Below are 16,487 nucleotides of genomic sequence, written 5' to 3' on the forward strand. Positions count from 1 at the left end.
GCCTGCACTCCTCCATGTCCCACCATGATGACAACGGACTGAACCTCTGAACTGTAAGCCAGCCCCCCCCCCCAGTTAAAAAATGTTTTCCCTGAGTCGCCGTGGTCATGGTGTCTCTTCACAGCAATAGAAACCCTAGCTAAGAGTCACAGCATCGACGTCAGCCAGGCTTTGAGGTTCATGTCCGCTTTGCCCCCTTAGGTCTCTGTCCTCTCTTAGGAGTTCCCTCTCCCAGGATAGGCGCGCCCATCATCACCGTGTCTTTGGTTGCTACGGGACCAGCTGGGTCACCAAACCCGTCTCCGCATCTGAGGCCAAGGGCAAGCAAGCACCTCGGGCTCTGCTTACTGGAAGCGGCACCGACCCGGCCCGCTCCCGCCCACACCTGCAGCCCCGGCCCCTCACTTTCTATCTCGGTCAGGCTGCGCTGCGCCTTCTCCGTGTCCTCCCGCTGCCTCTTCAGCTCGTCCAGCTCGGTGCGCAGGAACTCGCAGTCATCCGTCGCCTGCCGCCCGAGGTGCTGCTGCTCCGCCAGCTCTGCCTCCAGCTCACTCACGCGGCCCTTCAGCTGCAGCATGGCCCGCTGGCTCTGTCAGGGGCACCCGGGGTAAGGGGCCAAGTCCTGTGAGGCTGCCCCATGGGGGCCCCCAGCAGGACGGGGACGACTTTTCTCTTGGTGGCATCGACCCATTATGATTGATCTACCTTCAAACTTCCTGACCCACAGATCCAACCAACCAGACAGAGAACATTTTTTTTGGTTTTGTTTAGGTGCTCTGGGTAGGGAGCCGAGGGTCTTATTCAGGTTAGGCCAGTAGCTGTACTGCTGAACTATACCCCAGCCCCTCACTGGGGGATTCTAGGCAGGTGCTCTACCGCTGAGCCACACCCCAGCCCCTCACTGGGGGATTCTAGGCAGGTGCTCTACCACTGAGCCACACCCCAGCCCCTCACTGGGGGATTCTAGGCAGGTGCTCTACCACTGAGCCACACCCCAGCCCCTCACTGGGGGATTCTAGGCAGATGCTCCTACCACTCAACTCCCCCCCCCACTGCCATCTCCAATCCTTTACTGAAAGATTCTAGGCAAGGCCTCCACCAAGGAGCCATGCCTCCTGCCCCTTCCTGGGGCACTTTAGCCCAGTTCTCTACAAGGGAACCACACTTCTAGGCCATCACTGGTGAATTTTAAGCAGACACTCTCTGGCTGAGGCATATAGTCCACTCCTTACTGAGGAATTTTGGGCAGGTGCTCTATCACACTCCAAGCTCCACACTGATAAATTCAGACAAGTCATCGATCATTGAGCCATACAGCCTCCAGCTCCTAAATCAAGCTTTCTCAAGGACCTTATGAGAAAAATTGGTCTTTCTCATGGTCTGAGGGCCAAGCCATAATCATGGCTCCCAGGGACACTGGTCCCCAGCTTAACTGCCACCCTAAAGTCCCATGACATGACAATGAATTCTAATTGAGACTTGGAGATGACCAAATTCACCGGCTTTGTCATGTCTTAGGACAGGGTCCAAATCATATCATGAGACACCAATGACGAGGGCCATGGGTCGGGGAAGCCCAAGTGTAGACGGATCGAGCGCCACGGGTCGGGGAAGCCCAAGAGTAGACAGATCGAGCGCCACGTGTTGGGGAAGCCCAAGTGTAGACAGATCGAGCGCCACGGGTCGGGGAAGCCCAAGTGTAGACAGATCGAGTGCCACATGTCGGGGAAGCCCAAGGGTAGACGGATCGAGTGCCACATGTCGAGTGCCACGTGTCGGGGAAGCCCAAGGGTAGACGGCTCCTAGCACGCACCTCAGTCTTCATGCTGTCCAGCTGTCCTGTCAGCCCGCTGATCTCTCTGTACAGGCGTTCAATCAAGTGGTCCCTGAGAAGAGACGAGCAGGCCCGGAGTCAGTCCGCCCCACCCCTCCCCTCCATGTATCTGACAGACTGGAAAAGGAGGGGGAGGCTGGTGTTCATTTGGGGCCATTCTCTTAAACAAAAACTTTTCTTGTTGTTACCAGATGTCAAGTGGAGGCTGATTCTCTCTCCCTCTTCCCCTCCCTTCCCCCGGTGTGCTAGGATTCGACACGTGCTACTTTATCTGGTTTATGCGGTACTGGGGTGTCTCTGCATGCTAGGCAGGCACTCTACAAATGAAGCCACATCTCTAGCCCCATGGATAATAATGATTCTTTGCAGTATAAATTTTACAGTCGCCTGGTGAGGGTGGCGCACGCCTTTAATCCCAGCACTCGAGCGGCAGAGCCAGGCGGATCTCTGTGAGTGCGAGGCCAGCCTGGGCTACAGAACGAGTTCCAGGACAGGCTCCAAAACTACACAGAGAAACCCTGTCTCAAAAAACAAAACAACAAAAAAAAACCAAACAAATTTTACAGTCAACTTTTCTCATCTGCAGGTTCTATCTGTGCATTCAACAGACTGGGAATGGGAAATACTGGGCGAGAAAAAAAATTGCATCTAGATCGACTATGTATTTTTATGTATTTCATATGGACTTTTGTTTTTGTCATTATTCCCTAAACACTACAGGCAAACAGCGGCTGGTGAGCTGGCCCAGAGGGTGAAGATGCCTACCATCAAGCCTGACAATCTTTGTTAAACCCCTGGGTCCCATATGGTGGAGGGAGGGAACTGATGCCTGCAAGCTGTCCTCTGACGTAGACACTAATGCCACAGTGCTCATGCAGCCGTTCCCTCCCAGCACAAAATTTAAAAATGTATAAAAAGAAAAACAAAACACAGAAAGAAACAATGTAGTCTTTACAATGTATCACGTGCTATGAGTCACATAGAGGTGACCTAAAGGGTACAGAAAGGGAGGAATGTAGGTTCTAGGCAGACAGTATCCAGTCTTATAGTGGAGTCTCGCACAGTGGCTGAACTTTGTATCCGTGTGTGTCTGTGGGGGTGAATCTGGAACCAATAACGCTAGGATACTTAGGGTGGTTGTACTGTAAACATGAGGTATCTTACCCTACATGTTCACAGTTACTGATCTGGGATACAGGGGGTCATATTTGGAGAGGGGTTAAGAGATAAAGTAATTCTTTAGATTTATGTGTGTGCCTCTGCCTGTTAGTATATGCAGACATGTGTGGGGTGCTCTCGGAGTTCGCAGAGGGTGTTGGATCCCCGGGAGTTACAGACAGTTATGAGCCACTTAACATGGGTGCTGGGAAATGAACTTGACGTAGCAAGGGCGCTCAGCACCCAGCCATTTCTCTAGCCCTGGCCCCTTCTATAGTTGGAGACTGAAGCCCAGGCCTTAGGCATGCTAAGTGAGTGTTCTACCACTGAGCAAAGCCCCAACTCTCTCTCAGTGTGGGTGAGGCGGCTCTGTAGGAAAAGGTGAGTGCTCCCAAGCCAATAACCTGACTTTGGAAGGAGAGAGAAGACTCCATGAAGCTCTCGTACTTCCACAAGTACATCTTGGCGTGTCCTCCCCCACTGCCGCCCGGACCCACAACACACACATATAATCAAACAAAACAAATGTAACAATTTTTTTTTTCTTAAAGAAGTGCCGTGCCAGAGAGAGAAAGAGATGGCTCAGTAGTCAAGAGCATTTCTTCTTGTGGAGGAACAAGTTCAGTTCCCAGGACCTGCAGGGGGCAACTCAGACCTGCCTCTAATTATAGCTCCAGGAGATCCAATACCTATTTCTGGCCTCCACAGCTATTCACACACACACACACACACACACACACACACACACACACACACACACACACAAAATGGTGGTGAGCAAAAGGGAAGACACCCAACATTGGCCTCTAGACACCACACAGGCACGCATAGGCAAGTGCACTAGCATAGATATAGATGTATATATATCTACCACCCAACACAAACACAAACACACACACATATACACACTCACACACTATAAACACACATACACATATATACACATAAAAACACCAAGACACACCCCCCCACCCCACCCCCACCCACAGAATTCCTTCCTCTTGGTTGCAAGGCAGACCAGGGCTTAACTTCAGCTCTAGACCATGGGCTTCCTTCCACCCAGCATGGACTCACTTCTCATCCTTGCTCACGCCATTTTGATTGTTGAAATTGAAGGGGTCGCTGCTCGACGAGCTGCCGAAGATGTCATCGAACTTGTTGTCAAACAAATTCTGCAGTGATTGGCAGGGTGGGGGAAGGGCAGAATAGGTCAGAGACCTAGAAAATTGTTCGGGTGTGTGCGCGGGGGATGGGCTATCATGCAACTTACTATTTCATTTTTTAGACAGGGGCACACAATGTATCTCTGGCTGGCCTGGAACTTAGAAATATCCCTCTGCTTCTGCCTCCTGAGTACTGGCATTAAACTGTGTGTTGCCATGCCTGGCTCCTTCCTTCCTTCCTGTTTATCTGTCTGTCTGTCTGTCTTTGTACTTAAACAAAACTTTTTAGTCTGCATGTATGTCTGTATACTGTGTGCGTGCCTGGAGCTCACAGAGGGCAGAAGACAGTGTGGGCTCCTCTAGGACTCGAGTTAAAAGATGGTTTTGAGCCACCTTGTGAGTGCTGGGAATCAAACCCGGGTCCTCTTCAAAAGCAACCAGCGTTCTAATGGCTGAACCAACTCTCTAGCCCTCCGTATTTTGGGGACAGGGTCTCATGATGTGCTGTGTGGCTGAAGCTGACCTTGATTTCCTCTTTTCCTGCTTCCACCTCCCAGGTACTGTGATCAGAGGCATGGACCACCATGCTTGGCTTCACGATTCTGTTTTCTTGGTTTGGCTGAGACCTATCTAAGATCACTCCGGGAGCCGAGTGTAGAGGGCTCAGCCTAATCTCCCACTTTCTTGTGAGAAAGAGGAATCCAACTAGGCACTCTGGCATACATGTGTAGTTGTACCCATCTTAGAGGCAGAGGCAGGAGGATTTTGAGCCCAGGAATTTGAAACCAGCATGGGCCACGTAGTGAGACGCCGTGTCCAAATATTAAAGCCGAGCAGGCCTTGTCTGAGCAGATACACCCAAGCTAGGAGCCTCTCCTATCCTTTTATCTCTTCTAGGGGCAACTGGAAGGGCCAAGTTCCTCTCACAAGGCTCCTGTACCTGCTGGGAGGCATCCATGTCCATGAGGTCATCCTTCTCCAGGACAGGCTCACTATCTGGAGAAGACACCTCGGCCGGGATCACCACCACAGGACTGATGTGCTCTGACAGGGCTGAGGCGCGTAGGAAGTTGGGTGGATTCTGGAGAAGCAAGACACACCTTTAAAGGATGCTTACCTGACAGGCCCCGGAGCCATGCCGAGCCCCTCATGGGTGCACTCACCTCAGGCAACTGGGGGATCTGAATGAGCCGCTTGAAGTACTGTAGGTTGCTGGAGCGCTGGAACAGATCTTTCAACCTGGGAGTACACAAGCATCTCAGGGGTGCTGGACGTGGTTGGTTGCCAGTCCCGGGAACACAACTTCCCAGCATTCCCACCCTCTGTCCATCTTAAAGGCACACGCTCTTGGTGGGTTGCTGGGTTGCCCTCCATGATGCCAGGATTCGATTGTGATACTATAGGGCCAGGGAGACGGCTCGGTGGGTAAAGGCACTTTGCCATCTAAAGAAAGAAGCCTGGTGACTTGAGTTTGATTCCTGGGACCCACATAAAGGTGGAAAGAGAGAACCGACTCCATAAAGTTGCCCTCTGATCTCTACATTCACACCACCATGACACTACCCCCCGCCTCTCTCACACACACACACATAAAAATATATGAAAATAAAATTTCAAAAATGGTATTACAGACTGAGTGAGGTCTTTTACAGTGAGTTCTCAGTCACCAGTGATGAGAAAAGAATAATCAACGCTGCAGATCCTGTTGAAGACTGGACAGTCTCAGAGACGGTCAATCTTGATGACTACTTGACGGGACCTAGAATCACCATGGGGACACACTTCCGGTGTTGTCTGTGAGGGTGTTTCCATAGAGGTTTAACCGAGATGGGAAGAACCTCCTTCCCCTGTGAATTTGGGGAGCACCAGCCCTCGGGGCTGAATCAGGAGAACACGGGCCCGTCCAGAAGGCTCAGTGAGTAAAGGCATTTGCTGCCAAACCGGATGACCTAAGGTCAGCCTCTGGGGCCCACAGGATGGAGGGACAGAACCGGTTCCCTCCAGTTGTCCTCTGGTCTACACAAGCACACTGTGGCACAGCCCTACAAAATAAATAAACGTGGGCTGAAGAGATGGCTCAGAGGTTAAGAGCACTGGCTGTTCTTTCAAAGGTCCCGAGTTCAATTGCCAGCAACCACATGGTGGCTCACAACCATCTGTAATGAGACCTGGCGCCCTCTTCTGGCATGCAGGTATACATACAGGCAGAACACTGTCTATAAAATAGATAAATAAATAACCCTTAAAAAAATAAAAATAAATAAGTAAACACGTGTGTAGGGAGAGAAACTGAAGCCGGGGGCAGCTTCCTGACCTCGGAGGCAGTGTGACCAGCTGCCCCAAGCTCCTGCCGCCAGGCCGTCCCCATCACCATGGACCTCGCCCTCAGACTGTGAGCCACAGGAAGCTGTTCCTTCCTTAAGTCGCGTTTCTCACGCATCTTCTCACAACTCTGACAACACCAGAAAACTGCCCAGACCCCCAAACTCATTTCCTCGGGCTGCGGACGGCACACTGCTGCTGGCAGATTTCCCTTCCTAGGAATAGAGGGCTTGGAGGGACATGAAGGGGAAGTGATCTTCTCCACCGTCACTTCCACGCCATGCTGGACTGTACCCTCCAGTTCCGCTAGGCTGCTTTTTTTCATGTATTTTGTTACAGCTACTGGAAAAGCACCATTCTATTATTCTGTTCTATTCTTTATTTATTCCATTCTTTTTGTTTGTTTGTTTTGTTTTCCGAGACAGGGTTTCCCTGTGTAGCTTTGCGCCTTTCCTGGAACTCACTCTGTAGCCCAGGCTGGCCTTGAACTCAGAGATCCGCCCGGCTCTGCTGGGATTAAAGGCGTGCGCCACCACCACCCAGCTATTCCATTCTTTTCTATTCTATGGTTCTCTAGTCTACTTTACCTTCCATTCGTCTCTCTTCTCTTCTATTTTTTCTCTGTCTACTCATTCCTCCAATCTACTCCACAGTGCTTAGGAGTTGGAACCCACGGCTTCACGCATGTTACACAAACCTTGTGCATCTGAACCAAACACCAAGAAAGCATTTCCCTCCTTGTCACGCCTCTAACCTGAGTAAAAACACCAAAGCCCAAGAAAGCCGACCAAAAGGAGGAGCTGAGGCTCCAGTAGCCCTCTGCTTGCAGCATGGAACTTCTGCTTACTCAGCTCCATCAACCAACCCCTCCCCAGGGTCTCCACACAGCCTATCAGACCCCAACACTAAAGCGTCCCTGTGACATTGCTGCATCCCTGAACTCCAGGGCAGCGAGGCCTCCAAGAACATTCACCTCTGTGCAGGAGAGAAAACGAAGCAGCTCCTCACAGGGGATGTTTTCCTAAGCTAGGAAAAAAAATGGAAGGAAATACAACGAGCTGACCACACGTCCCTGTCTCTCTGGGTTGGCGCCAACAGTAATGGACATTAGTGCTTTCGCAAGCTACTGGAGTTTCACATTCCAGGAAACCAGCCCCAGGGCCTGTCTCGTAGGATTTAGTAAGTCATTCATCATAGGATGTGTACCAGGCTTCCCTAGTGGAATGAAACCAGGGGGTTAGTTCAACCCTGTGTTTGTCCTTTGACTGCTCCGGAGGGGAACCAGTAAGTGAAGCATCATGGTCAAGGACGAAGAAGTTAAGAAGGAAAACACACTACGTCAAGATGGCCGCCTCACAAATGAACGATCCACGAAACAAGGAATACGAAGGGCCAACCACGATGGTTGGTTTGAATGATCAACTTGATGCAATCTAGAACCATCTGGGAAAAGTCCCACCAAGGGACCGTCTAAATCAAGGGGGCCTGTGGGGGATGGTCTTGATTGCCTTCATTGATGTGGGATGGCCTGAACCACCGTGGGCAGCACCATTCCCTGGTTTGGGGCCTTGGATTGTATAAGAAAGAAAGCTGAGCAGCAAGTATGCATGCATTCATTCATTCTATCTCTGCTCGTGGATGTGATGTGGCTGATGCCGCAAGTTCAAGTTCCTGCCTCGACTTCCTTGAAGTAAGAGACTGTAACCTGGAGCTCCACATCAAATAAACCCTTCTATCCTTAGGTTGCTTTATGACAGGGTATTTTATCACGACAGACATGAAACTAAGACACCAATGTATACATATACACACATATATGTACACATATATATAGCTCAATATCCTTAGCTACCAAGAAAATGCAAATTAAAACCACATGGACAGTTTTTCCTCTCTGAAATATGAAAATGGCTATCATCAAGAAAACACACATGAGGAAAAAAAAAGGAAAAGAAAGTAAACATGGGTTGAGGACGTGGGGAGAGAAGAGTCCTAACACACTGTGGGTGGGTAAAAAGGTACAGCCACAATGGAACCCAGTTTGACGTTCCTCCAAAGACTAGAAACACCGTACGGTCTGTCTGTAACATGGCGTGGTATAGACCTGAAGGCGTCAAACTCAGCACACCACAGAGATACCCGCGCACCCATGTTCACTGTGGTCCCTTTCACAACAGCCAAAACGCGGAAGCGGCTTAGATGTCCATCGACAAACGTGGTCTACATACAGGATGGGGGTTTCATTCAGCCCAGAGGAGAAGGAACAGCAGGGCTGGTGAGGTGGCTTAGTGGGTAATGTCACTAAGCCTGAGACCTGAATTCAATCCTCGAGTCTCACCTGGTGGAGGGAGAGAACTGACTCCTGAAAACTGTTCCCTCATCTTCATACACAGTCCAGGGACTCGGGCGCGTGCGCGCGGGATGCGCTCTGCCCTGCCTGGCTTTTTTCACCTGAGTGCTGGGGATCCGAACTCGGGTCGTTATGCTTATGCAGCAGGCACTTTACCCTACCCCGCTATGGTGTATGTTTCGATCGGACTTCTCTCCCTTCTCCAGAGTCACTCACTTTGTGAACTGCTCCATGAAGCGGTCTCGGTGGCCCTGCAGGGTGTCGGCCGGAAGACCTGGAGGAAAATGCAAGGAGCGTGTGAGTACATGGAGACCAGGGATCGGGCAAGCTGCATCAGGGCTCAGGGAGGGGCCGGCCGACCCACTCTGGCACTCTTGGCTAAGACGCCCGCCCTGAGGTTTGGTAATGAAGGGAACCCCCCAGGAACAGCAGGATGCTCAGCCTCTGCATTCCTGCACCTCACTGCTCTGGACCGGGTGGGGTGGAGCCTGCATCCCTGGGAAGGAGCGGCTCCATCAAACTGCAGGGCTGATGAAGGCAAGTGACAGCGGGGTTCGCTCTCGGGATGCATCCGAGGCTTTAGGGCGCGGTTAACTCTGTGGTCCCTCAGGGCCAACCCCCTAAGGAGCTGCTTCTCTGAGGTCCCTTCACATCTGGGACCACGAGAGGCTACATATTTCAGCTATGAACCAAGACTCAGTTTTCATTTTATTTTATTTGGAGAGCAGGTCTTGCCATATAGCTCAGGCTGGCCTTGAACTCATGAACCTCCTGCTTCATCCTCGCGTGTGCTGGGATTACAGGTAACGGTCAACACCTGGCTTGATTTGATTTAGGTCCAATTTTTAAAATTACATTTTATCTTTGCAGGTGGGTGTACTTGTGCCAAAGACAGTGTGTGTGTGGAGGTCACACACTGGGAAATTGGTTCTTTTCTTACACTTCGTGGAAAGCCCCACGGCAGCAGCTTTTATTTTAACACCCCCACCCCCTCAGTCTCCTTCCCTCCTTCCCTCTCTCTCCTTTTCTCTTTCTGACACAGATTCTAGCTATGGTACCCAGGCTGGCCTTGAACTCCTAGACTCAAGCCATCCTCCAGCCTCAGACTCTCTTGTACCCGGCACAACAAACCATGCCACTGTGCTGGACTTTTTCTTTGTTTATTTGAGACAAGTTTTCACACTGTAGCCCTGCCTGTCATGGAACATACTACATAGCCCAGGCTGGCCTTGAACTTGTGACGATCGTCCTGCTTCTGATTACAAATGTGTGCCAACAAGCCTTGTTTTTAACTGTTTTGAATGAGTGATAAAATCACAAAGTTCATGTATAAATTATGATTATTGAAAGTGCTGAACGTGAGCCAGGCAGATGGCGAGCTGAAGGTCAGCCAGGGCGACATAGAGACCTTGTTTCAAAAAACAAACCAAAAAAGATAAAATTAGACAGAGAATGGAAATAGCACTTAATTTCTACTCCAAAATCCTTGCTCTCAGTTCTACTTGCAGAAAAACACAGAAGAAGCAGCCAAATTGAGGAAGATTTCAAAAAAAAAAATCTGATCATCACTCAAACCTGTCAAGGTCATCAAAAACAAAGGAAGTGTGACAAGCTGTCACAGCTGTTGGGAGCCTGAGAAGAAACAATGACTAAGTGTTACGGGATCCTGAGTGGAAGCTTAGAAAAGGAAACTGGGTAAGAATAGTGGACATCTGAGTGAAGTACTGATTTTAGCTGAAAGTATGTTACAAAGTGCTGGGGGTGTGGCTCAGGGGTAGAGCACCTGCCTAGAATCCCCCAGTGAGGGGCTGGGGTGTGGCTCAGGGGTAGAGCACCTGCCTAGAATCCCCCAGTGAGGGGCTGGGGGTGTGGCTCAGTGGTAGAGCACCTGCCTAGAATCCCCAGGGAGGGGCTGAGGTTGTGGCTCAGCAGTAAAACACTCACCTAGTACACACAAGGCCCTGTGTTCCTTTACAGCACACACACAAAAGTATCAATATTTCACTAATTGACAAACTTCATGCTAATACATTAACAACAGAGGGTTGGGCTTGGTGGCTCATGCCTGCAATCCCACTATCTAGGAGAGGGGCAGATATAGGTGGGTTAGAAACTCAGTTATCCTGGGCTACATTGTGAGTTCAAGGCCAACCTGGTACATATAAAATTCAAATAAACAAAAGAAATATATAAATAAAAGTAAGTTCACCTCTACCTGTTCATTTTTATTTAACTATTTAAAAAATATTTATTTTTGTGCATATGAGTGTTTGACCTGCATGTATATCTGTATACATGTGAGTGCAGTACCCTTAGGAGGCCAGAGAAGATGCTGGAGCTCCTGGAAGTGGAGTTATAGATGCTGTGAGCCACCATGTGGGCGCTGAGATTCAAACTCACGCCCTCTGGAAGAGCAGCCAGCTCTCTTAACTGCTGAGCCATCTCTCCAGCCCCTATCTATAGCTATTTATTTTTTGACCAAGTTTCATGTGGTCCAGAAACCTGAGTCTCCTGCCTCCACCTCCCTAATGCTGAGATTTCAGGTATGGGCCATACGCTCCGCTTATGCAGTGCCGGAGAGGGAGTGCAGGGCCGGAGAGGGAGTGCCGGGTTTCACACATGCCAGGCAAAGCCCTCTCTGCCAACAGAGCTACACTCTCCGCCTGTAATTGATGATGTTTCTAAGCAACAGCCTCTCCTTCTCTTGGGATTTGGTCCACCCTCTTTGCTTCCTGGAGGCACACCCTATGGCACCCAGCCTTTCTAATCCTGGAACAGAAAATTGCAGTCACCCTCAAGGGAAACGACCCCAGATTAATCACAGTGACGCTTGCTTCTCTTGTCTAGTCTCAAATAACCAGATTTGGTTGAGGGAGACAGTTCCAGGTAGAGGCACTTGCTGCCAAACCTGATGAGCTGAGTTTTGTCCCTGGGACCCATATGAGAGAACTGACTCCTGCAAATTGTCTTCTGACTTCTATAAGTATGTATGAGTACACACACATGCACCAAAGAAACACATAAATAAATAAAATAAAACAAGTCATTACTTGTTAGTCAACAGTTATGAAGCGTCCCTTGTTACATATGGGTGTGTGTGTGTGTGTGTGTGTGTGTGTGTGTGCGCGCGCGCATGTATGTGTGTGTGTGTGCTCTCATATGCAAGGGTGAAGGTCAAAGGTCAACTTGGGCAGTAGATTCTCTCCTACCATCATGTGGGTTCTGGAACTAGAACTCAGGTCATCATGCTTGGTGGTAAGTACCTTTCCCCTGAGCCATCTTGCCAGCCTGCCCAACCCTCCCAGGCCCCCCAGCCCCTGCCAGCCTGCCCCTAACCCCTCCCCCCCCTGCCAGTCAGGCCCAGCACCCCACATTTTAAACCAGGGCACCAAGCATAAGAACTTCTAAAAACCAGCAGCTCTCAAATTATGCTTTTTTTTTTTCCTAAAGGGTGCAGCAGGGATCTGCTGCTTGGCAAAATACAGCCCCCCTGCCTTGGATCAGCTGTGATTTGTTTATTGCTTTATTTAAGAAAGTGTCTCACTATGTAAGCAAGGCTTGCCTGGAACTTAGTATGTAGCTCAGGCTGGCCTTGAACTGGCAGAGATCCTTACGCCTTTGCCTCCAAACTGCTGGGACAGAAGGCATGTGCCACCAGGCCCAGCTATATTTAATTTTTCTGCATTGAAGGGATGGAACTCAGGGCATTATGCATGCTAGGTAAGCTCTCAACAACTAAGCCACGCCCCCAGCCCCTCACTGGGGGATTCTAGGCAAATGCTACAAACCATACCCTCCGCTGGGAATTCTCAGCAACTGTCCTACCACTGAGCTACATCAGCCCTGCAGCTGTTTTCTATTTTCTATTTCTCCATAAAATTCCATCTGTTACGGGGGATTGGGTTGCTTTGGAGGTCATGTAGGGGTGGGTCAGGTAGGTCAGCTGTCCTTTATGTAGACCTAAGAACACAAGATACTTCTGGTGAATGGTGACACGGTAGAGGCAGAGGTGGACAGAAAGAGCCCTCCAAAGACAAAGGACTGGAGGTCAGGAGCTAGACTCGGGCAATCTAAAGCTTGGGTTACTCCCTTCCATTCTCAGACGACCAGGAGTCCCAGGCCCTTTGGACCAGAGCAAAAGGCCGAGGGTACTGACTGAGCTGCCGGCAAGCCTCTGGGAACTTGCCGAGGCTGTGACTCTGCTCCCAGCCTGAAGCTTGCATGAGATGGTCGCAGCTGTCATACTCACAGGAGTGGAGCTTGAAGAGCAGCTTGACAGTGTAGTCATAGAGATGACTGCAGTCCAGGATGACCTGGATCAGTGGTGCCAGGCGGCACTGCCCAGCTGTGGTCACGGACACAGAGCGGGACATGTCCAAGGAGTTGAACACTGTGGACAAAGATGGGGAGAGAGGCCACAGTGAGGCAGAGATCTTTGCAGTGGAGTAGAATCAGGGGTCTGACATACAACCAAGACTTATTCTGTGCATGTATTCTGTTTTTGTGGCACTAAGAATGGAACCCAGGACTTTGTATATCAAAGGCAGGGGCTCTACTGTTGAGCCACACCCCCAGGCCCTCACTAGGGGATTCTAGGCAGGTGCTCTACCACTGAGCCACACCCCCAGGCCCTCACTAGGGGATTCTAGGCAGGTGCTCTACCACTGAGCCACACCCCAGCCCCTCACCGGAGGATTTTAGCCCAGGGCTCTACTCTTGAGCCATGGCCCTAATTCCTCTGGGGAATTTTAGGCAAGCACCCTACCACTGATCCATACCCCTAATCCTTACTGGGGGACTCTAGGCAAATGCTATGATCCTGAACTCAATATGCAGCCAAGAGTGATCTTGAATTTCTGTTCTTCCTACTTCTATCTACCTCCTGAATGCTGGGAGAAGTATGCACCACCACGCATGGTTTATATAGTGCCGGGGATTTGAACCCAGGACTTCATGCATGCTAGGCAAGCACCCTACCTACCAACTGTGCTACAGCTTTTCCCTAAATTTCTTATTCCAGGCATCTACCCACATTATTTAATTCTACACCCAGCTATTGGACGTCTGGCTATAGGCCATCACCCACCCCATGGCCAGGGCCGACTATCTTTCTTGTCCTGGCCGCCCACTGTCCCTAGAGACTCTATGTAACATGCAACACAAGATGTCCCCACACGTGTGAACCGGCCCATGGGTAGACACAGAGCCCTCATGTGTTGCACCTCCCTGGTCTGCACAGACCCTGTAAGTGTGTTTGTCTGGTGGATGAGAGAGAGGCAGAGAGAGTCACATACACACACACACACACACACACACACACACACACACACACAGAAAGGGAACCACCAGCCAAGCGGTGGTGGCGCACGCCTTTAATCCCAGCACTCGGGAGGCGGGGCCAGGGGGAATCTCTGTGAGTTCAAGGCCAGCCTGGAGAGATCCAGGACAGGCACCAAAACAACACAGAGTCACCCTGTCTCAAAAAATCCCCCCCACAGAGAAGAGAACCACCCAAATTGAACCACCCTTGACACAAATTAAAAGCAACTGTCATGCAAGGCAGCCATCAGTATCAACTGGCTTCCTCAGGTTCCTGTCTGACAAGCAATCACAGCTACTTCCATCTCCTCCTGGGAGTGCCACTTGACCCCCAGCAGCAGTTACAGCAGTGTGACTGTAGGCAAGTTTCTCAGCCTGGCCGGGCCGCTAGACGCTCTTCTGTGAGCTCTATGGTTATGACTGCCTATGCCTCACACCGTCTGATGAGACCAGTGAGGAGGCCAAGAGCATCTGCACTGTACTTCTCAGCTTTGGCTTTCTGGGTAAGCGTGTGCGCGTACGTGCGTGCGTGTGTACGGAGGTGCACATGTGGGCTGGTACATATGGACCAGAGGTCAACCTCAGGTATCCTTAGCTGCTTCCACTCTTTTTTATTGGTTTTTTGAGACAGGGTTTCTCTGTGTAACAACCCTAGGTGTCTTCACCAGTAGATCAGGCTGGCCTCGAACTCACAGATATCCACCTAAAACCATGTCTGGCTTTTTATTTTTTATTTTATTTATTTCATTTTATTTTTTAACAGTGTTATTAGGGCTGGAGAGATGGCTCAGTAGTTTAGAGTGCATACTGCTCTTTCAGAGGACCCAAGTTCAGTTCCCAGCACCCATATAGGGCAGTGTGGCTTATAACCATCTGTAACTCTAGCTCCAGGGAATCTGATGCCCTCTTTTGGCCTCTGCAAGCAACTGCACTCATGTGTATATACCCCAACACAGACACATATGTATACATGATTAAAAAAATCTGTGTGCATGCTAGGCTGTAGGGCCCTGGCCCCCCATTTTGGGTAGCTGTTGCCTTGCTTGTCGACCTTGACCAGATGTCCTCCCTATGCCAATTCCCTGACAGTTTCCTCCTTACTGAATGCTCACTGGAGGTTCTTCGTTCATGTATTCTGTATTTGGTGTAAACAGCTTAGATGCAAGAATGTAGAACATTGGGTAGCGAACTTCTGCCCTCCGGGGTTCTCCCATTGTGCTGTAAGCCTGTATTTAAGGTTTCCTCCCTCTTTCAATAAATGGCATTTGGCATTCTGCTGGGGCGAAGGACCCGCTGTTTCTTGTCTCTATTTTTTTTTTAAATATTTATTTATATGAATGCTCTATCTGCATGTATGACTTTATGCCAGAAGAGGGTCAGATCCCACTAGAGATAGTTGTGAGCCACCATGTGGGTGCTGGGAATTGAACTCAGGTCCTCTGGAAGAGCAGCCAGTGCTCTTAACTGCTGAGCCATCTCTCCAGCCCCTGGTCCCTATTTTTTAATCCACAGCCCCTGGCTCGGACATGGTGATCGGTAGCGGTAGCGCGGGCGCTATGGCAACAAATGGAGGTCTCACCGCAACACTAGGCAAGCACTCTGCTGCACTGAGCTGCGTCCCTAGCTCAAGACAGACTCCCTGTTGTGGAATATTTGTTTCACTGTGTAAATATATGTTGCTGTTTTACCTTACCTGCCTAAGGCACCTGATTGGTCTAATAAAAAGCTGAATGGCCAATAGTGAGGGAGGAGGTATGGGCAGAGAAAGTAAGTAGGAAGAGGAATCTAGGCTCAGGAGAAGAAAAAAAAAAAGATGCCAGGGACAGCCAGCCAGACACAGAGGAAGCAGGAAAGTAGGACACACATAATGAAAGAAAGGTAAAAAAGCCCCGAGGCAAAACGTAGATAACTAGAAACAGGTTAAATTAAGTTAAAAGAGCTAGTTGGACATGTCAAAGCCAAGGCCGAGCATTCACAATTAATAATAAGTCTCTATGTCTTTATTTGGGAGCTGGTTGGCGGCCCAAAGAAAAATCTGATTGCACGCCCCTTCTGAGCAGAGAGCTTGCCTGTGTGGCAGCGCAGTTCCAATTACAGACAGGACTGGCTGGAACGGTGGCCACCATTCAGTGGATGTCAGAAATGGCAAAAGAGCCTCTCGGAGATTGATGGCCAGGAGGGAGGGAGGCCCCTTGGGACGGGCAGAGCGACCGGTCTCCCTATCTGACATGAAATAACTTCAAAACTGTGCGAGGAGAGAGCAAAGGCTGAAGCGACAGCTCCGCTTCAATCCCCTCTGCTAAGCAAGGGCTCGGCCAGCCAGATGTGACTGTGCAAACCT

General features: G+C 50.1%; 1 protein-coding gene across 5 annotated transcripts in view; it reads right to left on the reverse strand.

The window, feature by feature from the left end:
- Nucleotides 1-16,487, reverse strand: part of Hip1 (huntingtin interacting protein 1) — a 129,790-nt gene that overhangs the window by 23,267 nt on the left and 90,036 nt on the right. For all 5 annotated transcript variants that reach the window (XM_052753980.1, XM_052753979.1, XM_052753983.1 and 2 more), the window contains exons 8-14: nucleotides 13,077-13,217; nucleotides 9,044-9,101; nucleotides 5,319-5,394; nucleotides 5,096-5,236; nucleotides 4,067-4,164; nucleotides 1,814-1,886; nucleotides 406-589 (exon numbers count right to left, since the gene is read on the reverse strand). In XM_052753980.1, the coding sequence (XP_052609940.1) occupies nucleotides 406-589; nucleotides 1,814-1,886; nucleotides 4,067-4,164; nucleotides 5,096-5,236; nucleotides 5,319-5,394; nucleotides 9,044-9,101; nucleotides 13,077-13,217 (771 nt within the window). The remainder of the gene's footprint in view (nucleotides 1-405; nucleotides 590-1,813; nucleotides 1,887-4,066; nucleotides 4,165-5,095; nucleotides 5,237-5,318; nucleotides 5,395-9,043; nucleotides 9,102-13,076; nucleotides 13,218-16,487) is intronic.

This window comes from Peromyscus californicus, unplaced genomic scaffold (genome assembly GCF_007827085.1).
Source record: "Peromyscus californicus insignis strain IS unplaced genomic scaffold, ASM782708v3 Scaffold_2__1_contigs__length_46816999, whole genome shotgun sequence".
Lineage (NCBI taxonomy): Eukaryota > Metazoa > Chordata > Mammalia > Rodentia > Cricetidae > Peromyscus > Peromyscus californicus.